General features: G+C 42.3%; 1 protein-coding gene across 1 annotated transcript in view; it reads left to right on the forward strand.

Moving 5' to 3' along the window:
- DPH2 (diphthamide biosynthesis 2) overlaps positions 1 to 27,875 on the forward strand; it is a 127,859-nt gene that overhangs the window by 80,289 nt on the left and 19,695 nt on the right. Inside the window, exons 3-5 of the mRNA XM_085602879.1 lie at positions 2,044 to 2,156; positions 10,960 to 11,180; positions 21,111 to 21,800. Coding sequence (XP_085459005.1) covers positions 2,044 to 2,156; positions 10,960 to 11,180; positions 21,111 to 21,800 — 1,024 coding nt within the window. The remainder of the gene's footprint in view (positions 1 to 2,043; positions 2,157 to 10,959; positions 11,181 to 21,110; positions 21,801 to 27,875) is intronic.

The raw sequence follows: 27,875 nt of genomic DNA on the forward strand, positions 1-27,875 counted from the left end.
TGCAAGCCGGAGGTTCTCCATAGCAAACAGGGCGCCTGACGTCCAAACAGCACTCTGCACCCGGCCGCCCTGGTGCCGCTGAGGGTGCACCTTTTATGCTACTTTGTTTCCCCATTTGCCCTGACCTAAACCCTAGGAGCTTTGCTCCTGCAACCCAGTGGCCTGCTTGCCAGCAGCCACCAACCGGAGGACCCCTATCCCCCTTTGGATAACATTGGGCCTCAACACTCTGCACCCGACCGCCCTAGTGCTGCTGAGGGTGCAACAACAGTGCATCACGGACCCTGGGGGACCCCCAAGTCTAACCCCAGAACCTTAACTCCCACAGTCGATTACTTACCTGTGAAACGATAACCTGTTTTTCCTCCATAGGATAACATTTTCAATTTTCTTCCAAAAAGTTTCCAAGTGTGCAGTTTTGAAATCTAAAAATCGCACAAATAACCAAAACGTATTTACTTAACTGTTTGCGGAAAATGTCCCAGTGCTGAATCTAGGTATCCAGCACTGAGTTAGAAAAGTAACGTAAAAAGTAACTTGCCTGTAACTTACTGAAAAAGCCTATTCATTTCAATGTACTGTATTTGCTAAGTGTTGCAACCTACTGCATCCCCTGTAAATCAAATAAAGTGCACTTTCTATTGCATTTTCAAACTGTTCTATATTCAGCAACTTATTACTGAAAAGTATTTAATGCTTACCTGTGCCAGGCTTGCTTGGTTCTAAAACTAAAACAGTATATTTTTTATACAAAAACAATTGGCCTAGAGTTCAGTTCTTGAGTGTGTGAATTCATTTGCTGATTTAGTGTGTACATCAAGTGCTTCACACTGTCCTCTGATACTGCCTTACTGCTCGACCACTCTACTACAAATAGAGAGTAAGGTTCTATCTAACTTTAACCTCTGCCTACCTCTGGGCTCACCTGGTCTCTGTACACACTATACCTCATTTTGGTGTATTATATATAGAGACAGTTTCCTACACAACGTGTTTGTGAACTAACTCGGACAGTCTCCAGTAATGCCCGTGTTCGTTTGATACATTACAATTTTCTGCAAAGAACCTATCTGACCTCCAAGGATCACCATCGCATGGCTAGTTCGTGACCGGATACCTGTCTTCGTTGTAATACTAGGGTGGCGGGCTTCCTATACCTGGCCTGGACCTGTGATGCAGTGCACAGCTTCTTGCAATTAGTAGTGGACAAGATGGTACATGCCACTCGGCTATCTATAGTTTTTATGCCCCATTGTAATTTACTAGGCTATTTTAAATGCCAAAGAGCTGTAAAATGACTTGTAAGTTCAGTCAGCTGGCCATGTTAGTAGCACAGCAAAGAATTGCAATTACATGTATGTCACAGAGATCCTTCACGATAGCACACTGGCATAGGGATGTGGCCGAGTGGGCCCTAGCAGAGGAGACGCATATACGACTTAACAGGAGGGATGACCAAGTTGAGGTATTAAGCACCTGGAGTGCCCTCACTGATAAACTTCTAGACCCCGATTCCGGGGCAACTACGGACTCTGAATCCGGTGACTCGGAACACCACAGCACTGTACGAGTGAGGGGTAGTGAGCTTGCATAGTTGCCCCAAGATGCTCATACAGACGGGTGGTGTCATTGTCAAATTCTTCGAGGCTGGGAGAGCAGAGTGGTGAATATGAGCTTATAGAATGTTTTATGATAGACCCTCTCCTATATAGATTATAATATCATGATATGCATACTAGTGTTTTGACTGCCTTGTTACACGTAGCTAAAATGAAAAATAAAGTAACAAAAAAACCGCTATGATTTATTGATGTACACAGGTACCCTTTGTAACTAGCCATGATAATTAATCATACAGGAGAATACAACTTTTGCACTGAAATACACAAGATGCAAAGCTATAGAAGTAAGAAAATACAATTGATGGCTGTCTGCTTCCTTGTAGAAAGATACAGAGGAAAGATACAGGTGGTGGCATTGTCAGGCTTTATAAAAGGGGCTGATCTTCATCTCTCGTGATCCATGTGTGTCTGATTACCACAGGTCGCCCTCCAGTTTCCAGATGAGCTTCTTGTTGACTCTGCTGCCATCGCAGCAAAGCTAGAGGAAGCTACCGGCTCCAAGATGTTCATCCTTGGGGACACGTCATACGGCAGGTAAGAAGGGCATCTACCATCAGTGTGTCTTGTCCCTGGTTGCACTTTTCAGCTTTAATGTCTTCTATGCACAGACAGATCTGGACCACTTTTTACTATCACTATCAGAGCTATCTTGTAAATTAGATTCATTTAAGAAGCTCTTTGGGCACTTCAGTGGCATTATAATAAGTTATAAATTCTTTCTAAAGTACTTTAAGCATATCAACTAGTGTTAGGCTTCTCCCATCGACACCGCCCTACCGTTACCTCTCAGTCTGACTTGGCGCACTACCTCCTGTTATGTTATTTGTAATTAAACTGCTTTGAGCATTAATTCCCTGTCTGATCGGTGGCATCACCACAACTTTTGTCTTTTTTTGTGGCATTATAGCTATTGAAAGAAAACTAGCAAAAGTATTTTGGCAATAAACACTATGCGTAGCAACCTAATACACGGTACACAGCAACCTGTGAACAGTTTGGTGGATAGCAGACAGGATGTGTTTCTTGGTCATGCTAAGTGAGTGGTGATATTATAAGACAGTGCATAGATTGCAAGATGGTACATACTTAAGTGTATCTTAACTGGGTACATGGTAGACATGGTGGCAGTAAATGTAAGTTGAATACCGTTTTCCGCCTGTCATTGAGTTCCTTAAAGTATGTGGAGTTCAAGGTCATTGTGAAACTATTTTAAGAATGACAATATAATGCTTGGTTGGTGTTTTCATTTGGGAAAAGGAGTGTTATTTTAGGCTAGAATTGGAAGCCATGAGGGCCGATATGTGAATAATTGCTGAGTCTGAGGAAGAAGGAGTTGTGATTGAAGGAGAGTGGGCTACGGTTTGAGATATGAGAATTGGGTGTAGTGTTCTACCATCTGTATATGTAGGCTGTGAAAGGGATTAGGAAGGAGTGGTTGGAGAAGATGTGGGTGAATGGCGTTGTTTTCAAGTTATTTTCATGTTTAAATTGAAATACCTAAGAATGAAAAGTGTTGTTTTGGGTAATTGAAATTCTGTAATGGTGTCAGGGTTGTCAAAGAAGGAGGCACTAGCGCTCGGAGTGTAGCCAATAAAGAAGATATGGATTTTGAGCCGTGGTAATAGCCATAAAGGGGGCAGGGGACAATGTTAGGATAGATGTGATTGTGAGAGATGTGTTAATAAGAAAGACTACTTTTTCCTTTGTTTGGTTGCTGTGAGGCACATAGGGAATGTGGAGTGTTCCGTATAGAGGGCAGCTGGAGTGCCAGTGTCTTCTGAACCTAGCCATGTTACTATGATGACTGTGATGTGTAATGAGGGGATGAACAGCTGTAGTAGTTGGTGATGCAAGACGTTTTGTTACAAATAGAACGAGCATTCCATAAGTAGAATGAGATCGACAGGGGGTTTGGTTTGTAATCTTTGACTCTTGTGTTTGTTTAGCATTTAGTCAAGGAAGGTAAGTGAGTTTGGTGGTAGTGGATTTGGTTAAGGAGGGCTGGGAGATTGAGATGGAAAAGATGCAATGATGAAGCCATAGTATCCATGGTGGAAACAGGTGACTTTGGGCAGCCAAGGCTGCATAGAAGGACTTGAAAGGTAGAAAGTCTGTAAGTAAACATGCTGATTAGGGGTGCTGAGCAGTGCAAAAAGAAATAAAATTCATATGCGAAAACATGAATATGGAGATTCTGCTCAAACCTGTACTTTGACCCTATTCATATGATGTCACTGACACCTGTGCAGCGTACAACATCCATGACTGTCAGTAAACCATCTATACTAATGTTAATGACTCCTTTTGCCCTTTGAAAGCATCCTCAGCACTTGTTCTGAATTATTTGTTGATTGCGGTGTCAAATTCGATCCCAAATGTCTCATTAATCCCATACAGTTAACTCAACAAAAGTTTGACCCTGTCATATTACTCATTGGATCATCGTCAGGACTATGGTCACTTGTGCTTAACTTAGCATCTAAGGCCAGACATATGGCAGCAGACACAAAAGTATGCTATGGAGGGCAAGTAATGTCTAAAAGATGGAACAATAGAAAGTAAGACGCAGGGATGAAAACATTTTCCTGCTCAGTTGCTGTCCAGTCCAGTCGGATACCTGTTAAATTAGCAGAAGTCGTCCAGTGCGCAAACAAGGCAGCAGACCATCCGTATTCATGTTTAGGGCAACCTAAGGACAACATAATCGCCATGATGAAGACCAGTTTCAAGCAGAAGTTTAATCACCTGTAGACACTAGCATTCAAGAACAGGTTTGTTGTCAGTCCTGAGACAAATTTCAAATTTCTCTTCAGATCTGAGGTGGAGTAAGTAGGGATTCCCCTGATGGCAAAGCTGTTTTATGGAAGGATGTGAATAGATGAATGGCTAGTAGGTTCCGAAAGGTTCAACTTGTTTGTGTCTGTTTGGCTGATGTTGTTAGATGACCTTAGAGAGGTAACCCAGGGCTCTTGCATCTAGAACCTTGAGGACAATAATTACAGTTGTTAAATGGTTTCTTGCCCTTATCTGGAGGCAGTACAAGGCCGTCACTGCTGGGGTTATAAGGTCAGAGGGCATAACCTGCACATGATTTATGTTGTGCTTTTCTGGGCCATTTGTAGCTTGAAGACATGTTCATCCAGTAACCAGTGTGCATGTCATTAAAGTAGTTTAGACTTGATGCAACATCTGCTCGGACCATGAATATCCTATACACAATGTGATGAAAACACTCTTGTTCCTCGGCTCCTAATGTGTAATCTCATGATTGTCATTAAAACATGAAGACTGGCCTACTGCGATATTTAAAAAGTACCCTGCTAGTCAGTCTTTCCTTACAAGGATTAATGCGGTTCCTGTAAAGCACCATGGTCTAAAGCGTCAGTGGAGAACTGCCTGAAGACAATTTTCCTGGACATGTTGGCCACAGAAGGCACTCTGAAATAGGTCGAAAGTTGGTCAGAACCTCAATCTGTTAAAGACTGGAAGACCACTGATGCCGAGGCCAAACCAAAGGGCATGCATGCAAACCGGTATGCTACATGAGGTGTAATGAAAGAGGTTAGTGGCCTAGACTCCAAATGTAATCAAATTTCCAATGTGGGAAACAGTTTTGCCCCGTTGACCAAAGCCAACATATCACCAATCTTAGCCAAAGAATGCCTGTTCCCCCATATTTTTGCAATAAGATCTCAGATATCCACACACATCAGTAGATCCCCATCGGCCTTCTTAGCAAGAATAACTGGAGCCAACCAATCCAATGCTCAATTTAGTCTATAATGTTTCCCGCACATACTCTGCGCAACTCTTTTCTCAAAGACCTCCTCTTGACGAATGGTATAGGGCGTACCTTGTGTACTTTGGGCACAGCCGTGTCCATCGATACTATTTTGTGAGAAAAACCTTTCAATAAACAAACCCAAATAGTTACTGAAAACCTGCGGTAATTTCAACTTTCAAACGTTTTCCGAATTTGCCATTTATGTCTGACTAAGCCACTCAACACCTGGTCTGGATGATTAGGAACCAATCTGACTTGTAACTCCCTCTGTTGTGGCCGTCCCAATAGACAAGATTAATCTTTTGCAATGTACAACTTCGACTGGGTAGTGACCCCTAAACACCTTCAAGTGCCACAAAATTCTATCAGGGAACTTGTCCAGCTGATGTTCCCCAATCAGAGTAGAACTAGCTCCTGAATCAACCATCACTTGAACCTCCCCATTAACATTTACTGTACAGAAGGGGTTATCCGTTTGGTTTACAGATCCCACTTCACAGACCTGCAATAAAAACTCTTGTGGCACATCATTTTTATCACCAATTTCCATGGCAGCACCCATATTTTTCACTGTCATTGAAAAATTCTCACCCTTGCTTTTGCATACCCTAGCAAATTGTCCTTTATGCTTGCTCCTCTTGCATATCTGACCTATTGCGGGACACATGGAACTGGTTGCAATATGGCCTTTCAGCCCGCTTTTATAACATATTGTCTCCTTGACTTGGCTACCTGTAACTTTTACTCTCTGCATATTTAGTTTTTCCCTAAAATTGCCTTTGTGAATCCCCTTCTGCAAACTTGTTTTTTCTGTTCATACCACCAGACACCGTCTCCTGTAACCGTTCCTCCATATTTTCCACTCTCTTTGCTATTTCTATCACTTTATTCAGAGTCAAACCTTCCATTTTGAACAACCTTTCTTGGGTTCTTTTGTAGATTATCTTCTGCACCAACTGGTCCCTCAACATATCATCCAGAAAATCTTTGTATTGCAGGTCGAGGCCAATTGAAGTAAATCAGCCATGACATTGTCAACCGACTTTCGGACATTGACTTCTTTTTAGAAGCTGATATCTTTGTTTATCTTTTTCCCCATAATTTATGTCCAATTTCTGCAAAGGTAAACTCATTCAGATCCTACTCATCATCCTTTTCAGCATGGAGTGGTTGAAGATTTGTCAAAATGCACTGGCCTTCTGCCCCTAAATAGTGCCTAAGCATTGCGAATTTGTGCGCTGCCGTAAATATGTCTACTCCAATGGCTACTATATAGGCTTCAAAACCCTCCCACAGTGCCACTGGTTAACCAGGTAGGTTAAAAAAGTGTACAGATACAGTTGCTTCTTTTAAGTAACTCTGCGTGCTGTCTTTCATGAATTGTATCCTAACGGCTGAGCAGATTGACAGCATGGGAAATTAAAAAACAGGATGACATTTCTTTAAAAAATGGCATATGTCAACATACATCTGTGTGGTATAATGCTAATATTTAGTGGATAAATTGTTATTAGGCAACTTAAATAGCTAAATCACGACAGGTATCAAAGTATGCGTGTCCTATCAGTTAAATATTGAAAGTACAGTTTTACAACTTCATTTATACACAAAACACAAAATAAATATGGATAAATACAGATAAACTGGCCAAAAAATAAATATGGATAAATACAGAGGGAAATGTTAAAAGAATAAATACCATAAACTGGGATCCCTTTTTATAATTTAGTACTGCTGTGGAATTTACTTATTTATTGAGTTCCCCCATTTTCTTTTTTTTTTTGGTCAACACTTGGAAGTTTTTCTTTATCTGCATGAATACGCCGTATTTGTATTCCTTTTATACGCGTTTTTGCACTACGGTGCACATGCACCCATCAAGAAACAATGGGCCTCTGACGTTATCTTGTTGTTGTGCAAGCTGTCCCTTTAAGTTTCTCTTCACTGGTGGAAATCTGATGCTCCTGGCATCCCTTTTCCTAGCAACAGATGCAAGCATGCGTCAATGCCAAATGGCTCATGCTTGTCGTCTGGCTCTAGCGCAAGGCTCGGGGAGAGGAGTTGGCCTAACGGCTAGGGCGGTCGACCTCGAATCTGGGGAACTGGGTTCGAGTCTCAGCAATGTCGCTGAACATTCTGTGATTCTGGGCAAATCACTTAATCTCCCCGTGCCTAACAAAAATGAATGTGTCCTCATGTAATGCAACTGGTGCTATGTAATGCGCTCTGATACCGGATTCTGGTCAAGTTCGTGCTATATAAAACTCTGTTTAAAAAAAAAATAGCAATTACTTTATGTTTCTCCTTTTTCCCCTTGTTTTTGCCCCCCAATCAGTGCGGAAAGATGTGTATTGGTGCTCACCAGTTGATGAGGTTCCGGGCGTTTCCCTTCCAATGTGACCAATGTGAGACGTCGCTGCAGTCTTCACAGCAAAATGAATGTTGCTCAGGTTTTTTGTACACCGCTCGTCGTCAAATGTGGTTGCCACAAAACGGCAACAGCAAAGCACCGCCTTCTCGAACTAACTCCCTCAAATCCCACCACCAATGTGTGTATTCCAAAGCACACAAGCTAAAACGGTGACATTTTCAGAATTTTATAACTTAAAATCCAACTTTGTCATTAGAGAGGATTTTAAATTACAATTCTTTTGTGACCAAACATGACATTTCTTAGTTCGGAGCTGCCGGGGTAGCCGCATTCCTGCTTGCGGCCGTCCTTCTAATGCCAGAGCCCTAAAGGGCGTAATCTTGGAGCCGGAGTTCCAAGACCCAGCTGCTTTGCCAACTACCGAACTATGGCATAAATGGGACAGATCTCAGGTGAGGCTGGCTCGTGCTCCTGGGGCTTTGTTGTTCCAGGCTCCACGAACTGAGCGGGAGCGGACGTAGTAGCCACGCTTACAGCAACAGTCGTCCCAATCATATAGTTGCAGCAGAACGCACCCTGGACTCCGTGGCAGCCCTCTTGTGCCTTGCTATCGCGGGCCCACGACCCTGCTGCAGCGGATCTTAAGGATTTCTGTTGCGGGCCCCTGGTGGCTCTGTGTTGGAGAAGGAGGCATCCTCATGCTCTTTAGACTGTGCCAAAGGGTTTTATGCAGTTGTGCCCCCCCCCCCCACCTCCTGAACTGCTGTCTGGTGGCATACTAGCTACACAGGAGTTGTTGTGGTCGGCTGCAGCGGTGTGGAGTGCCCTGTGCTGATCGCCTGACCTGCATTCCTCCTTCCGTATTCCGTAACAATCACTGTTTTCTGAAGTTCGTGAGGAATAAAAGGAAGAATTCTTTTTGATTATCCTTAAGGTGTTGAAGGAGGATGAGAGGAGCGCATTCACCTGGGCTCAGAACGTCTGTCTGTCGTCCATCAAGACGCCCAGGTTCCTGACCTTCTTGACCGGGGTGGGAAGTGTCCCCAGATTCTGTGGCCACCATATGGAAGACCAGAAGGAGAGGTTGTTACCGAAAAGAAGTACCTCGGTCCTGCCAGAGTTTAATTTCAGGCAGTTTACCTTCATCAGTCTCCTCACTTCCATACAGTCTTGGAAGCTGATGGCTACTTTATGAAAATCACTAGAGATTAAAACAATGCTTTGTGTGTCATCGGCATATGATACCAAGGAGAAACTGAAGGATCTAATCAGCTTGGCAAGGGGTGTAATGTACACTTTAAAGAGTGTCAGGCTTAATGATGATCCCTGCGGGACACCACAACGCAAGGAGAAAGGGGTAGAAATGAATCCATTAAAAGATACAGATTGTTCTCTACCTGAGAGGAAAGATCTGAGTGGCTAATGCAATGTCCTTTAGTCCTAGCCTGTTTACATGGTTTAGTAGCCTTGTGGTTGACCATATCGAAGGCCGCCGATTTGCCAAGAGGGATTAAGGCTGCTTTCCCTCCCTGATCAATACTAGCTCTGATTTCCACTGTGGCAACAATCGGGGCTGTTTCTGTACTATGCCCGCTTCAGAAACCAAATTGAGTATGATCTAGAAGAATATTACTCTCCAGAAAAGAGACCGGTTCCATATTGTTTAGTTTTCTTTTTCCACCACTTTGGCTGGAAATAGGAGATGAGATATTGGGCAATAACTGTTGGTTTCAAGGGGTAAAGTGTAGATTTTTTTTAGAAGAGGTAAGATTCATGCTGTTTTCCAGGCTTTTGGAAAGTCTCTCACCCTGTTCATCTCTTTAAAGATCTTCATAAGGTGAGGCACTGCGGTCTTTGAAGCCATCTGTAGTGTTACTGGGGGCATGGATCAGGTGGTCCAGTAGCCTGCTAACCTGTTCTAATGTGAGAGGGGAAAGTTTGGTTAATGTGTTACTTATTTGAGGTGCCGTAAAACACCAGCAGAAATTCATCTAGCTTCACCATTTGAGGCAAATTCATTGTAAACTTCTGCTACTTTATTTTGAAGGAATTCTGACAATTAGTTGCAGAAGGATTGATTGGCAATCGACAGATTGGTATTATTGAGCTTGGTTAGGGAGTTAACTGTTTGGAAGAGAGTTCTTGCTGAATTTTTGGCAGATGTAAATGTGTCGGTGAAGTAAGAGGATTTTTCTTCCTGAATCATATTTGTGCAGATTCAGGATAAGGGCATGACTTGTTGCCTCATATTGAATTCATTGAAGACATGTGATGATCGACAAAGGAACCGAGTTACAGTAGTCTAGGTGACTCAGTATGGTTGCCTGAACTATTTAACTGCAAGAGGAGGTTGGGAGGTATGAATGCAGCTTGAGGTACATCCTCTCCAACATGGCAAGCAGAATCCCTCCTCTCTCTCATCACAGCCAGTGGATGTCACGTGTGGATTCTTCAAGTATCCTCTCCATTTCTCAGTGTCATGAACCGCTACGTGAATTTGCTGGATGTGCTGCTTGCATAGTTTGCTTTTGTTTGTAACACCCAGCTCATATAACACTTGGGTGGTGGCCATGTGCCATCAACAGTCAGGTGAAACAGTTGCTTTTAGTGTGCAGCTGGTGGATGCTGTTACCATGGCTTAAAGTGAACTCTGGTAAGTCTGATACTTTATTATTGGGAAACATAAACAATCTCTGGACATCTGCATTTTAAACCATTTTGCAAAGACCTTACCTTTCCTGATATCCGAGGTACGAAATATGGCCTTTTGATTGACGGATTGCAGTCACTGGTGTTCCAGTTCACAAGGATTCACCTTCTTGTTTCTCTCAACTTTAAGTTTTGCCCAAAGTCTTACCTTTGTTTCCCTAAGAGACCAATGTTTCTAATAAGTCTCTTTTAACTAGTCATGGCTCATTTAAAATCAATGCCTGTTTAAATATGAATGGAGATATATCTTAAAAATGAATCAATATTAATCAGCTCTAATATTATCCTGGCTGTTTCTAAATCTCCCCTTCCAACAATGCGAATTACCAGGAGGTGCAGCTTTGTGGTCATTATTCTTCTGGATTTAAGTTTCTTTCTTGAATCTCTCTTTGCTTTTTTTTTTTCTTGTTTCTTTTTTATTTCTTTTTTTTTTAGTTTCTTTTGTCTATTTTCTTCTCATTTTTCTCTTGCAGTTGCTGCGTGGACGAGGTTGCAGCGGAGCATGTGCTGGCAGATTCCCTAGTTCACTATGGAAGGGCTTGCTTGAGCCCGAGCACCAGGTTGCCTGTGCTCTATATATTTGGGCGCCAGCCTGTGGATGTGAAAAGCTGTGCTGCTGCCTTTCGGACATTGTACCCTGACCGACTGAGTTACGTGGTGGTAGTTAGCGATGTGGTGTACTCCTATATCATTGGTAAGTTACAGGTCACCATGGTTGTATCCTTGAGGGCTATGTTAGTAACTCAGTAATAATACCCGACTGAGTCTTGGTCTTAGAAAATGTCAAAACTCAGAAACCTGTTGATGGAGCAATGTTTGAACTGGTGAATAAAACCCATATGACTTTTACCTCCCCTAATGGTGAAAGATTGAACCAGAAGTGGGTGCCTGGCCCCCTAGCCTTTTGTGTCCTAGGACCGGTTTCGGGGCTTCACCCGTGTTCAGCCAGGATAGCTTGATTCCAGTGGCATGGAGAGCACGGGACTCACGTCTGAGCATACTCGTCCCACTCGGGGTGACAAATGCAAAAACAACAGTTGATGGACAGAATGCAGAACAATGTCATACATTCACCCCAGTACAGAGATCTTGGCCTAAATCCATCGTGTTTTTGCTCACCATGCCATTCCAGTTTGAACCCAGCCATATGCAAATCAGTCTTGACCCTGTGCCTCATGGGAACAGTCCAGCCCGAACTGCCAAGCCAGGTCCTCCCTGGACTGGAACCAAGCATCCTAGGACCGGTTTCAGGGTTTCACCCCTCTTCAGTCAGGATAGCTTGATTCCAGTGGCATGGAGAGCACGGGACTCACGTCTGAGCATACCCGTCCCACTCGGGGTGACAAATGCAAAAAGCAATAGGCATTGGTACATGGCTAACAGAGAGTTAGCCATGTTAGCCATGTACCAATGCCTATTGCTTTTAAAGACACGTGGAGATCTAATGCAGCACTATGGCATCAGGGATCTAAACCAAACCACATTTGAAGTCTAGACGGAAAGTGGAAATAATCAGATCTTCGACATCTTTCCTTCTTCCGTAGGCAGATTAATGTCAGGGATGTAGTAAAATGCCACTACATCATTGAGATGATTCTGCCTCCACTGCAGACCAAACGTAGCCTTTCAGGGGTTCGTAAAGAGCTGAGAATGCAGGGTCTGCACTGTGGACCAAACTTGACATTGGCATCCAAGTCACATATCTGAAGACCAAAGATAGCACTCGACGCTAGCAGTATGAGCCCACGTCCAGGGCGGCCACCTTTAGTGGGCACATGGAGCTCTCAGCATTAACGTTATGAAAACAACAGTGCCCTCTCACTTGGCTCCAGTGATTACATTGATACTGCATTTAATATTTGTTTTACATGCCAGAGGTTCTATTTTTAGAATCCTATCAAGGTCTTCTCTTGTCCTTCAATCTCCCTCTCTCTCTGCCTCCAGGAACCTACAACCCCTGCCCCCCTTTTTTCCCACCAACAATTTTGCCATCAGCGTGGCTGAGCTAAGCTAAGCTGTGGATGATTCAAATGAGTGGAGAAGGGGCAGAATGTTTGTATTCAGAAGCCAGTCATTGCTCTGATGTTGTCAGCCTGGGACTGGCCTCTAAACACAAAAGGCTTTCTCTGTTGCCTCATTTTATTGACCAATGCAAAAACAACAGCTGATGGACAGAATGCAGAACAATGTCATACATTCCCCCAGTACAGAGATCTGGGCCTAAATCCATCGTTTTTTTGCTCACCATGCCATTCCAGTTTGAACCCAGCCATATGCAAATCGGTCCTAGAATGCTGGTTTCCAGTCCAGGGAGGACCTGGCCTGGCAGTTCGGGCTGGACTGTTCCCATTGGGCACAGGGTCAAGACTGATTTGCATATGGCTGGGTTCAAACTGGAATGGCATGGTGAGCAAAAAAATGATGGACTTAGGCCCAGATCTCAGTACTGGGGTGAATGTATGACTTTGTTCTGCATTCTGTCCATCAATAGTTCTTTTTTCATTTTATTGACCAGCAGCATCAGGGGCGCCTAATGTCTTTATGCCCAGGGCACTATATAAAAGCAAAAGCTGGCTCAGCTGGAGACCATCATAAATAACCTGTAGGCTGTACCATCAGTGAATCCAGATCACAGTGAAGACTAATCAATCCATTTAAATTAATGCAGGTTATCTTCCAACTATTCTGGCAAGCACTTTGTTCCAGCTTAAAACATTCAGTACCCCTTCCACCGACCTCGACAGGTGTCAGCAGCCTTCATCATATGTAGACGAACCAAGGCTCCTTCTGTAGGTGGACATAGACCACCCGAAGTCCCTGTCTCCACTGCATATAAACCTGGACCTCCCTGAAGGCTCTGCCACCACTGAATATTGCTCTAGTATACCCTGAATACACTGCCAGTTGTCTAGGTGAACACTGACCAATCTGTAATCCTTGTCACCATCTGGACAAACCAAGTCCAGCCTGAAGCCACTCTCACCTCTTCTGGTCAACATGAGTCACCTGAAGGCGCTTATATCCATGAATATAAACGGAAGCCGCTCTGAAGGTACTACCACTGCGTTAAATGAAAATACGCAACTTATCACAGTCCATTTGTTTCTATATATGGATCTAGACCACTGATGGCCCTGCTATCACTGTATATCATATTGCGTCATTCTGAAAGCCACCTTGTTAGGTGAACATGGGGAGAACGACCTTCACAATGCGGTTGTTACACTGCGGTATTTTTACATCGCTGGCATTACAACACAAGTAGTTACAATGACTTGCGCTGGATGGCGCTCTAAGCTAAGGAATAGTATGATTTAGTATTCCAACACCTTCCCCACTGTAACGTAGGCTGGAATTGGAATAGTAAATCATAATATTCCTAAGTCCAGCGTCCTCCAGCGCAAGTCGTTATGCGTTGTAAAAAAAAAAAAACAGGTAGGGTCTGAGGGCAGTTTAAAGACCTACAAGGATTCCTAAGCCCCCTTCCTAAATATTTCAAAATACAAAAGGGATCCGAGGTCTAATATGCAACTCTTGATATCAATTCAAGAAAGTTGACTAATAGCCAATTTACGCCAATAGTGAAATAGTATAGGTAAGCATGTGAGAGAGCGATATAAAAAATAGAAGACAACAGAAGATGAAGCAAAAAAGCTTGATCAAAGGATAATCAGCATCCCATCATTACACTCTGAAAGTGCCCAGTGTCATCATCTGGGGTACCAAACAACTCTTCTCAGAGACCTCATATTGTATCGAGGCCATATGAATGAGTTGTATCCTCTTATCAAGAAACATCCAGAAAAAGAGGGAAAATAGAAAACTATTGAGAGTGCAATGAAATAAACAAATATTTTTTGTATTTTACCAGTGTTCATAAAACAGAATACACAATTGACTTGCACTAGATGTATGTCTTTCCAAACTGTGCCCCATCAATCGTATTTCTATCTAAAAACAGTGTGAGAACAAAAAAAGAAGAAGAAAAGGCAGGTAACCAACGTTTGCTGCCCACTATTTGGTCGACATGTTTCAGCCTTCAGGAAGACTCTCCCTGGCTTTCTTCAGGACCTCATGATCAAAGTCCCTGATATGGACTTTGGAAAAGAAAATGGGTTACTACTATACCCTCGTTTAAGTTGTCCAATTCCTCAATGTGATTGCTGATGTTAACTGACATCTAAAGAACGAGAAAATCAACAAAACAATAAATTACATTAGGAAGTGAAAACATACGAGTAATCACATGAGATATTTTGCTTCAAAGCGTCTGTATCTTCATTCTTCTCTAAACCGCCTAAAAAAGAATCATGCTTACCAAACAACATCTGAGGAAAAAGCCCCACCTCACTCGGCACCAGCTCAAGTCAAGGAAGAGGCCCCGCTCTGCAAGTAAACGTGAGCCAATAAATCAACCGGTCTCAAAACCTAAAGAACGGTACATTTCTCAAAATTAAAGAAGGATTATCAATGCTTGGCAACGTCCCACACTCTTATTAATGATCGTGACCGGGACGTGTCAGCCATGTTACCATTTGGCATCTATTAAAACAACTTAGCTAGGTTTGGCATAAAGATACTTGAGCAAAACCGCATCCAAAATGACAGAAGCGGACTAGTCCACAAAAAAAAAAAAAAATATTCAAGGCAGGGGCTATTCGTGATTAGATAACTCCTAAACTGAACGGATCAAGGTAAAGTTCTTGAGAGCATAAGCATTTACGCGAATATCTGCACTTTCAAATTATGACATGCAAAATGCGAGCTGATTTATAAATACAAAAAACTAACTCGTGAGCCGTACCTGTCCGTCGGTACCTCCGGCTGGGACTCGTGCTGGGATGGAGGTAACTGACGTGACCGGATCGGCTGTTTTTATGTCGAGTGGAAAAACTCAGCTGTCTACCATCAGCGAAGCTCGCCGATCGAGTTTCCGGCGCGCTGAATATGACGTGTTGGAAAACTTCAATAGAACTACAAAAAGAGGTCTCGATAGCTGGTAATTGTAGTTTGAAACTGAAGCTGTGTCTTTTTCAATAGACAAACTCGAAACAACTTTATTGTGACATACAACAAAATTCGGTATGCGTTAACTTCTGAGTTACGCTTATTGCTACACTGTAACAAATGGTGTGGAAACCTATTGGGAAATTGATTATTAATGTTAATTCACAGTGAGGATATATGATTTAGTGGAAATACATTTGAAAAGGCACATGTGTTATATGGAGTTATGTGTGCAGAAATAGAGACGAACATCTAAACTCGAGAGCAGGAAGAACTTTCTCTAATCATGAACATTACAGAGTGTCTAGTAATGATGTAATAGGTACTTAAGTTTATCCTGGGCCAGACACTATAATTTATTCAGATCACATTTATGTCAGCGAATTATTTTGTATTTTTCATTTTTTACTTAGCGACATCCATGGTATCGCGTCGTTAAGACCCAGGACATCGCTGGACAATTTGAAAATCCATCGTTGCTCGCGTAGGAACAAGAAATTGGACACATCGCTCACATGTGATGGAATATAAGGTTTTTCAAGTACAGTCCAATTAAAATCACCCGCATCATGACCTTTTTCTACAAAGTGTTTAGTCAGTTTCGTGATGGTTTTTTTACATCTGAACGTGCTCGTGTTCCTGCATCCGTAGTTTTACTTTTCTCGTTGTCATACCGACGTATTGTAACGAACATGGACATGTAATAAGGTACACAAGGTTTTCACTGTTGCAGTTTGTAAAACTTTTTTGTACCCAAGGTTTGGTGGTACCAATGTTTACAGTTTTGGATGCTTGGGTTTGTGGGCAAACGGCACAGGTGCCGCATGGGTAATGGCCCTGAACTGGAGGTAAACCCCATAAGGTGGTATCTGAAACTTGTTTCTGATCACGAGGGCGAGTATGGACCAGTACATCTTTCAGATTAGTGCTTCTTTTCAAAACAGAGGGAGTGGTATCTTGTCAGAATCGCTGTTAAGAATTCGCCAGTGTTTACGAACACTTTTTTGGATCATGTTGGTTAAAGTGCAGAAGGTAGTAACACACGTTAACCGCTCAAGTGGAGATTTTTCCACCGGGGGTTCTAAAAGAGCGTCAAAGGACACTAAATAGTCAAGGTTTTAAAACCTTGACTATTTAGTGTCCTTTGACGTTGAGTCTCTTGTCATCGGTATGACAACGAGAAAAGTAAAACTACGGATGCAGGAACACAAGAGCACATTCAGATGTAAAAAAACCATCACGAAACTGACTAAACACTTTGTAGAAAAAGGTCATGATGCGGGTGATTTTAATTGGACTGTACTTGAAAAACCTTATATTCCATCACATGTGAGCGATGTGTCCAATTTCTTGTTCCTACGCGAGCAACGATGGATTTTCAAATTGTCCAGCGATGTCCTGGGTCTTAACGACGCGATACCATGGATGTCGCTAAGTAAAAAATGAAAAATACAAAATAATTCGCTGACATAAATGTGATCTGAATAAATTATAGTGTCTGGCCCAGGATAAACTTAAGTACCTATTACATCATTACTAGACATTCTGTAATGTTCATGATTAGAGAAAGTTCTTCCTGCTCTCGAGTTTAGATGTTCGTCTCTATTTCTGCACACATAACTCCATATAACACATGTGCCTTTTCAAATGTATTTCCACTAAATCATATATCCTCACTGTGAATTAACATTAATAATCAATTTCCCAATAGGTTTCCACACCATTTGTTACAGTGTAGCAATAAGCGTAACTCAGAAGTTAACGCATACCGAATTTTGTTGTATGTCACAATAAAGTTGTTTCGAGTTTGTCTATTGAAAAAGACACAGCTTCAGTTTCAAACTACAATTACCAGCTATCGAGACCTCTTTTTGTAGTTCTATTGAAGTTTTCCAACACGTCATATTCAGCGTGCCGGAAACTCGATCGGCGAGCTTCGCTGATGGTAGACAGCTGAGTTTTTCCACTCGACATAAAAACAGCCGATCCGGTCACGTCAGTTACCTCCATCCCAGCACGAGTCCCAGCCGGAGGTACCGACGGACAGGTACGGCTCACGAGTTAGTTTTTTGTATTTATAAATCAGCTCGCATTTTGCATGTCATAATTTGAAAGTGCAGATATTCGCGTAAATGCTTATGCTCTCAAGAACTTTACCTTGATCCGTTCAGTTTAGGAGTTATCTAATCACGAATAGCCCCTGCCTTGAATATTTTTTTTTTTTTTTTTGTGGACTAGTCCGCTTCTGTCATTTTGGATGCGGTTTTGCTCAAGTATCTTTATGCCAAACCTAGCTAAGTTGTTTTAATAGATGCCAAATGGTAACATGGCTGACACGTCCCGGTCACGATCATTAATAAGAGTGTGGGACGTTGCCAAGCATTGATAATCCTTCTTTAATTTTGAGAAATGTACCGTTCTTTAGGTTTTGAGACCGGTTGATTTATTGGCTCACGTTTACTTGCAGAGCGGGGCCTCTTCCTTGACTTGAGCTGGTGCCGAGTGAGGTGGGGCTTTTTCCTCAGATGTTGTTTGGTAAGCATGATTCTTTTTTAGGCGGTTTAGAGAAGAATGAAGATACAGACGCTTTGAAGCAAAATATCTCATGTGATTACTCGTATGTTTTCACTTCCTAATGTAATTTATTGTTTTGTTGATTTTCTCGTTCTTTAGATGTCAGTTAACATCAGCAATCACATTGAGGAATTGGACAACTTAAACGAGGGTATAGTAGTAACCCATTTTCTTTTCCAAAGTCCATATCAGGGACTTTGATCATGAGGTCCTGAAGAAAGCCAGGGAGAGTCTTCCTGAAGGCTGAAACATGTCGACCAAATAGTGGGCAGCAAACGTTGGTTACCTGCCTTTTCTTCTTCTTTTTTTGTTCTCACACTGTTTTTAGATAGAAATACGATTGATGGGGCACAGTTTGGAAAGACATACATCTAGTGCAAGTCAATTGTGTATTCTGTTTTATGAACACTGGTAAAATACAAAAAATATTTGTTTATTTCATTGCACTCTCAATAGTTTTCTATTTTCCCTCTTTTTCTGGATGTTTCTTGATAAGAGGATACAACTCATTCATATGGCCTCGATACAATATGAGGTCTCTGAGAAGAGTTGTTTGGTACCCCAGATGATGACACTGGGCACTTTCAGAGTGTAATGATGGGATGCTGATTATCCTTTGATCAAGCTTTTTTGCTTCATCTTCTGTTGTCTTCTATTTTTTGTATCGCTCTCTCACATGCTTACCTATACTATTTCACTATTGGCGTAAATTTGCTATTAGTCAACTTTCTTGAATTGATATCAAGAGTTGCATATTAGACCTCGGATCCCTTTTGTATTTTGAAATATGTATGCGTTGTAACATCATACATTCGAACATGGACCACTGTGAAGCCCCATATCCTCACTATATATGAACGAAAACACTTTGAGTGCCCTATCACCTCTGTAAGTGATTCTAGACCAGGTCATAGGCCCTAACACCACTGTCTGTGTCTAATACACAACAGTAGACCTTTCCGAGGGTCCTGCTTCTACTGTATATGGACTTACAGCACTTTAAAGAACTAGATGTTTGCAGAGGCTGTGCCAGTCCATTGTGAATACATTGTTGTCAAGAACAGTGTAAATGACTTGTCATATGTGCCCCATTGTGAATACTCGTCTAATAGCCTACGCAAGTGCAAAGGTCCAGCTAACACTGTAAATTCACATACATCATGTCATGGACCAGATCGATTGGAGGCTCACTGAGAATGATTTTACAGAGGCACATCACTAAATGGCACATATACAAATCCTGCATACCAAGAAAAAGTTAGTTCTAACTCAGATGACAAAGAAAGTTCCTCAGATACAAAACAACTCTCTCTTGGTGGTAGCTGTTATGTAATGTAATACTTTTTTTGAGAAATGAAGAATGGGCACCAGATCACATAAATTATAGAGTGCTTAACGTGAGTTCTTCCACTCCTAGTGCTGGTATGAATAACACAACTGCGCTAGCGATTTTGTATGACCATCACAAATTAAAAATCTAATTGTAAACTTTTGTTTCGAATAGGAGAGCTCGTTTATGGACCCTGAAGTAGTAACATATGGTAGGGGTCTAAAATAACAAAAGACCTTACAAAGAATTCCCACAAATCTCTTGTGTGCCAGACAATGCAGGTGTTTCATTTCACAGGTTCTCTTGGTTAGATTTTGGTGGAGGAAAGTCAAAGAGACATCCACCAAAAGACAGTAACCCTTTATGATAACACAGAAACCGTTATTTCAATCCATAAGGTGCCTGTAAGCACAGGTGGGTTGACTAAATACAGTTATTAGGAACACTCTAAAGGGGGCTTCCGTTAGGTTGCTGTTTCTGCTGAAAGTTTCTGCTTGGAAGGTGAAACTCTAAGCCGCCAGATTCAGCTCCTGTAATTCCTACAGCATTGTCCTATAGGACCCTTATGCCATACTCACTTGTGTGCGCACACTTAGGTGATCTCCCTTCTTCCCTATAGCACAGCATTGTCCTATAGTACCCTTATGCCATACTCATGTGCGCACACACAGATTATCTCTCTTCTTCAATAAAGCATAGTATTGTGCTATAGTACCCTTATGCCATCCTCACTTGTGTGCGCACACAAATGATCACTCTTCACTATAGCACAACTGTGTCCTATAGCACCCTTATGCCATACTCACTCGTGCGCACACGAATCATCTCTCTTCTTCACTATAGCACAGCATTGTCCTATAACATTCTTATGCCATACTCACTCGTGTGCACACAAATGATCACTCTTCGCTTCAGCACAGCATTGTCCTATAGCACGCTTATGCCATACTCACTCATGTGTGCACACAGATTATCTGTCTTCTTCACTATAACATACTAGCACACTCACACAAACTCACCATTCAGTAGAGCAGTCCACAAATTGGAAAGTTACTGTGGCTCAGTATAGTGATCACTGGAAAACAAGTGAGTTATGACCTTGTTCTCCGTAAAGATTTTCTCATTAAAAAGGACATAATGTCTCCAAATTGGGTTAATTACTGTTTTCAGAGAACTTTGTTTATAGAGTCCTCTCTCTATCTAGCTGTAGTTGATGCTTATTTCAGTGTCCAATAGAATAGCTAGTCCTGAAAACATCACTGCCCCGCCCCCTATGCTTACTGTCAAAGAATGGGTTGAACATCTTTTGCCCGGTTTTGCCTTTGTTATGGTGATCTGTACATTTCTTAGCTGAGACTTGTTTACATGTACTTGTAAGTGTTAAATGAGATGTGCTTGTTGGTCTATCTGTCAATGGGCATATGTCTACTGCACAGAAAAATGAGCATGAGGGCTTGAAAGCTGTGGCTGGTCATTGGGTTATCTTCTCGCCATTGAATTAGAGATCATGCTCACGGATGGATTATGCGATTCATTTAGCACTGTGTACAGTACAGGATCACTTACTCATTTCAATTTCATCTCGATATTGTAATAGAGTACATTTAAAATAGGGTGTGCATCCATCTATTGCTTGATTTGACTCCGATGTTTACCGGTATATGTTGTTAATACTGCTGCTTTTAGAAGGTTTTCTCTTTCTTGCCCTTGCAGGTGGTCTTGAGTCCATATTGAGGTCTGAGTACCTGCATGTATCATTCTCCAGTATCGAGTCAGAAGGAGGTTCACTTTCTATCCGAAAAACAAACCTCCACCCTGTCAAGACTGATGACTCCACAGAGTGCCCAGATGCAGAGATAGTGACGAAGTTTGGGCGCCGGTTTACTATTGACTGCAAACTTGGACTTGAAGGTTACAGTGTGTTCTATATTGGTGAAGAGAGTCTGACGCTGACGAACCTCATGATGACTTGGAACAAGTGTGCATTCTGCACTTTCAACCCATCCAGTGGGCAGGGCCGGCGTGAGACTCTGAACATTAGCAGGGCATTGATGAAGCGTTACTATCTGATTGAGAGGGCGCGTGATGCCCATGTTGTTGGCATTCTGGTGGGCACACTTGGCGTTGCAGATTACCTCTCGGTCATCGAGCACCTAAAGACAGTCATTCGAAGGGCTGGGAAGAAGAGTTATATCTTTGTGATGGGAAAGTTGAACGCTGCAAAGCTTGCAAACTTCCTGGAGGTGGACATCTATGTGTTAGTCGCCTGTCCCGAAAACTCTCTGCTAGATTCTAGCAACTTCTACCGACCAGTTGTGACTCCTTTTGAGATGGATGTAGCATGCAACAGGGCCCGGGAGTGGACCGGAGACTACATTACAGACTATCGTGATCTTTTACCAGGTAACACCGCCTAAACCATTAAAGTTATGTTAAGAGTTTTATGTAATTCCGCCATTGCCTCCTGGGTAAAGTTCAGCTGTTGAGCTGTGCCTAGGACAACAGTTCATTACAGTTTTGACTGGCGTGGAAGGGCATCACAACTCTGTGGCTGTATTTGTGTACTGTTCTCTACTAAGCATAGAGTTTTTAACTGGGTATGATCTATTGTCAGCCAGTGGAGCAGCTTGAGGATGTAGTCTGCCTGGCATATAGTGCCCAGCTATAACATCTTGGCCAATTTATAAGGTTTACGAATATGCATCCAACTAGTGCTCCTCGTGGTGATATTTTATTAAGCGGTAATCTAAGTGTAATCTTATTACGGTTGGCAACAGTGACTTGCGCGCAGAATATTTTCCCTGTTTATACATCTGAGCAACTCTGTTTTAGAGGCCAGTTGTCCCTCTGAAGATTTTGTGCCCTTGGCCACATGCTTAACATCTGTTTCAATGGTTTGTGACTCTGGAACGATGGAAGCAAAATACCCCTTCCGGAGGCACAACCCCTCCCTAAAACTGCAGCACCAGATCTTCCCAAAGTGTTTACCTTTATCACAGGTTTGAGGCTTTGAGTGTCTTAAAAATGAATGAACAAGCAAAATTCCTCTAAAAAAATACTCTGTCTTTGTCTTTTTTCCCTCATAGCACAAGTTTTGCCCATGGAGGGCGTCAGTGCTCTTTTAGGTAAAAAAAAATCCAGAACCATGAAAACATTCTAAAAGAAATGCATTTTGGTACCAAGAAAATTTTAAACAGTAGGTATGACAGATATTGGAGGAGTAGTTAAAAACAGATGAGTAAAAAGAGAAAAGCAGTGGGGTGAAAAATTGTAAGTAGAGCAGGAAGAGTTTCATTTTTTGTAGAACCATAGGAAGCTTTCTTCATACCTTACTTCTTAGGGGATAGTTTTTTAGGTCTCGCCTACACAGCGAGCAAGCGCTGCTTTAGAGTGACCTCTTGGAATCGCTCCAGGCTTTTGTTCAAACTTGTGCATGTTTTGCACTGTTTCCTATTAGTACTCATGCATGTATGGCGTTGACCTTGTGGGAGCTGTTTGCAATTATCGTGCCTGCCGCTGCTTGCTCCCACAAGGTAAACGCTGTACATCCCCTCAGCATCTACAGGCATCCAGTATCCTATTACTAATGACTTTACAGCTTGCATCCGTTATCCTGACTGCTCGGCCTCTGGATAAGGAAAGAAATACACTGCCCGCTGGGCTCCGAACAGTGGGATTAATAACGCATCAATTTTAATGCAGACTCTTTTTTTTCTTCTTCACGAAAAGCAAAGTTAATGTATGAACATTTCGGCAGGGGGTTAATGAGCACTCAGATTAGTTATTCAGATTTTCTTGCACTGCTTCAATCCATCCTAGGGAGGAGGCGGCCTGGGATTTCACGCAAAACATTTCCACAAAGATATCTGCTTTTAAAGTGGCCGTGGGTAGAGGTAACGGAGGCAGCTGTAAGCGTGATGGTGCGTGCCCTGTAGCCTGTACATGCGTGACTAAATTTATGTGTATGTTTGTGTATGTGTGTAGTTGCATTTTTTGTTCCTGGATTGGGAGAATAAAAACGTAACCGTGGAAAATGTGTTGATGCCATCGCATAGTGACTCGAGTAACCAAATACACTAGCTAGACTGACCCTTTACCCACGTGATCTGGTAATCACTCTTTACCCCACAATCTCTGGGACATTTGCTAAATGTTTGCAGCTCAGCCATATGTTTTAACATCAGCTCTAAGCGAAAGAGAAGCTTAAGGCGTACTGCAGTGCTTTAAAATCTGTCACAAAACACAATATATGCAAATAACGAGTGTGCCATTAAGAAAGCTATACGCTGATTCACCGGTGCGGCTTTAAATGGGCTGAGGACGCTTCCGGGGAGCAGACTGGGGGTAGAAAATAGACAACTGTGCACGCGCCTGTGTGTGGGAGCTTCGCATGGAAATTCTTTGCCCATCACTGTCAATATCCATTTCACTTTCTTTCTTCTTTTTTTATTTTTTAAAAAACTTAGCACCCTGCTAAGAGTAGAGCACTGGCCATATGATGGCTGATGTCAGTCAAACCTCTTTCTAATATTACAGTAGTCACGTGACGTTCCTCTCCACACGACATCTCACCATGCAGCAGCCAGAGACTGTGGTGACGGACAGACGCTTTCACCTGTGCGCTAGTTCACACATTGGTATTTGTGTCCACTCCCAGCTGGTCCAGACTGTCGCATATGTCTATCACCTTCTCCGTTTCTTAACATTTTACAAGTATAGCGTTGTGGGAAATGTCAGGCGATATATTCCTGGGGCAGGCGGAACAAATCGTTCCATTGACAAGGAACACCTTTTATGGCATACAGTTGACGTCCATGCTGTGCCTACAGATGCGGGCACCTGATTGGGTGCAAATACCTGAACGAGACTATCACAATAATTAGGAGACTCGTCGACAATCAAGGTTCCTTTTTAAGTAATGAATGCCAAATGTAGAAAAAAGGCTAATAAAGCAGGTTTACTTCCTTCGATTTAAACCTAAATTTGGAGCAAATTTATATATTTTGGATTACTCATAAATTCCAGAAGTATCCCTTCGGAAGCTGCACTATTTAAAGATGTGGAAATGCTTACCAAAAATGCATCGATCTACAGGATTCGATATTCCCAGCCTACACCATCAGTTTCCTGACTAAGCCTCCACTGTCACTGTTTTTCTTTTCACGTTTCAGATTCATTCAACTGATGAAATTCGTGACTCCAGTGCCAGTAAATGCTGGTCTCTATTGCACTACTGACACCATTCTCCATAATAATAATGCTAGACAAAGGAGATTGGCGTCTTCGGAGTAATTGGCTGCCGAGGGCCTTATTAGACTCTTCATGGTCAATGAGTGTGATGCACACCCCTTCCAAAGCCGCCCTTACAGGGAATTACCATGAACCACTGCTGGACGTTCAGCCGCAGCTCAGCATAGGGCTACAATGGTGCTTAGCTGTGGTAGGCTTGTAGGCAGCATAACAGCACCTGTCCTTCGGTGATAAACACGACAGACCCACACGCTGCCCGGCTGGATCATGCAAGAGCTTAACACCAGTGAAAGTAGTAATGCCTTCCTCGTATGAATCATATCCTACAAGTTCATAGGTGAACTCCCCATTTTAATGACGCAAAGTGGGCTGCCATTGATATTAGGCACGGGCCGGCAGTCACGTGGCAGCACGAACCATGAAAGACATACAGTCAATGCAGATGTAACAGGCATCTGAAATGCCACCTTTCCATAATGTGGACATTCTTCATGTACCGAGCATGACTTTTGGTGCATCGTGAGTATGTCATCCATCGAGTTCACTGCCACGGAGCTGCCGTGCATGTTTGACTGCCCTTAGCTACTGGCATGTTGCAATGTCCCCTAGTCCACATAGTATAACTTTAGAAGTTTACATTTTTGCTGTGATCTTCACTTGTAATTGTGTGCCCATGACATCGGTACATACTGCAATGTTTATGTGTAGTTTACTGCACAGTTATGTTCGTCACAAGAGGTTTAGTGTATGCTCCTTCCTCTAACTCACTAATTCTCTCTCTTGCTAACTCACTCTCTCACTATCTAACTCACTTTAAAAACACTAATTCCAACTCTCTCTCTTTCACGGTCTCTCTTTTTCTCTCTCCAAACTAACTCTCTCTCTCTCTCATGGACTCTCTCTCAACTAACTCTCTAACTATCTCTCTCTCTCTCACTAAATAACTCCCTCTCTCTCACTATCTAACTCTCTAACTCTCTCTCACTGAATAACTTTCTCTTTCTCACTATCTAACTCTCTAACTCTCTCTCACTGAATAACTTTCTCTTTCACTATCTCACTCACTAACTTACTAACTCTCTCACTGTCTCACTAACCAACTAACTATCCAACTCTATCATTAACAAACTAACTCACTAACTATCTCACTGTTACACAGGTACTATTTCCCACGCTTCAGCCTCCGGTTATTTATGCCCCCCATAACAAAAAAAAAACATAACAAGCAAGAATTGGCACACGCATTGACAGCATTTAAAGAACAAAGTTAGATCAAGACATTATTTATATGAAATACTTTTTTAATATAGTCTTTCACTTGTACGTAATGCTTTCTTGATCATATATAAGGTAACACAAATGCTTTAAACACTTCTTTATTATAACTTTGCAGCATTCTACAAACTAATGTACATCACAGCTTAAAAACATAAGCAAAGTCAATATCTCTGGCTAAACACTTATAGGGTCCCAAAGGCGAGACCTATTGGCTATGCCAATGCTTGTCATAATTGAGGCACAGTTCTAGAGAAGAATTTGTTGCAAAAAATAATTTTGTTGCAGAACTCTTTATTTCCAAACAAAGTGCATTTTGACTACTGCGGTCTGCATGATTACATTTTGTAGTAATTATGTGCATCCACTGGAATTATCCTTGACCAAGCTGCAAAAATAGCTCCGATACTAACTACAAAATCAGATGCAGTATCCCAACATACAGTACACAACACCTATCGTTCAGAAACAGAACACAGCAGATGTGGTTGCACTTGTGCCTCTGGTGACCCTCTGCTCCTCCACTGAGTGTGATCTACAGGAAGAATAAAACCACTTCCTGGCCTCCTATGCAAATTATTACTCCTGGCTGTCTCCCACCCCCACATCTTGCATGACTTGGCCTTAATTACCAAAGGACATGTACAGAAGCGTAGACTATCTCTGATACCATTCCTAGACGTTCTATGGCCCTGATGCTTTGTGTCCCCAAAACTCTGTCATCCAAATACACATCTTGTCTGTCATGGTCATCCTTATGCCCCCTCAAGACCAGGTTTGTCGGAGGACATGGTTGGTAAGTGAATGTGGCTGAATGTACACATCTGTGACAAACCCATCTGTGAGAAACTCCTGTCTCTAGCAACCAGCGCAAATGAGCAGTACTCAAGATTGATTTAGTGCACAATCTCAACCCAGCTGGGATCCCTACTTTGCAAACACCTCAGAGGATTAACCTCAACAGATAGCTCTTCTAACCAACTAACTCACTCTTTGCACAAAATGAAATCACTAGGCCACAAACGTCCTGCGATTCCAGGCCAAATGGTGTGTTCCACATCTATTTGAGAATAACACAGCAACACCCTTCACAGTGTCAATTACCCATTTTTGAAGTGGATTTCGTATTGGCGCCAATCCAGCCATTGGTTTTTTTTCTCACTTGCAAGCGGTACCTTCAGTATCCCTACCAAGGAAGCAGTGGAAGTCATGACTAAGCTTTCCACTTGCTCTCCCAGTTAGAACTCCAGGCAATACCAAGAGTTTTGTCGATGTGGTGTCTACATCTTCCATTTCCATTTTACCTCTAAACAAAAGGGGCCCTATCGTTGAGGGGCATGGGAAGGAGAGAAAAAGGCATTGCATGGAAATAGACTACACTCGTAGAGAGCTCTTGTATTTTGTGCTTCCTGGGAGGTGCAACATTTCTCTAGTCAGGCAGATGTAACTACTGGTTCCTATCCGTATGCAGGCCTATTGGAGATGCCAAAGTAGAGAGAATGAAGTAGAAGGAGGGAGTATGCTGGGAGCAGTGAGAACGAGCTTAAAGACTCCATATTCATAGTGACCAGGTGTTGTGTTGGATTACACTACTGTGAGGAAGCCAAAGTACCTTGATCCTTATAAAGTGCTGGTAGAGCACTGTCTGTTATCACTAGTATTGTCTTCTCCAGGAGGCATCATACAAATCTTTTTAAGTGGATGGTATCGTGCACTGTTACACATGCCATTGTTGTCACAATTCCCCATCATTACAGGGTGGATGTCTACCAAAGGTTTATGAAATAAGCAGAACCCTTCTTTCTTTACATGGCTATGCACCCTCTATGCCTTCTGCACTGCACACGTTAACACTCATGTATTGTACATCTTGCCGATCCTATGCAGATGTCTAGACTCGCGTTGGACGAGGGGTAAGGATAAATTTGCAGAGTAGATGTTAGTCAATGATTT

Source organism: Triturus cristatus, chromosome 4_2, assembly GCF_964204655.1.
Source record: "Triturus cristatus chromosome 4_2, aTriCri1.1, whole genome shotgun sequence".
NCBI lineage: Eukaryota > Metazoa > Chordata > Amphibia > Caudata > Salamandridae > Triturus > Triturus cristatus.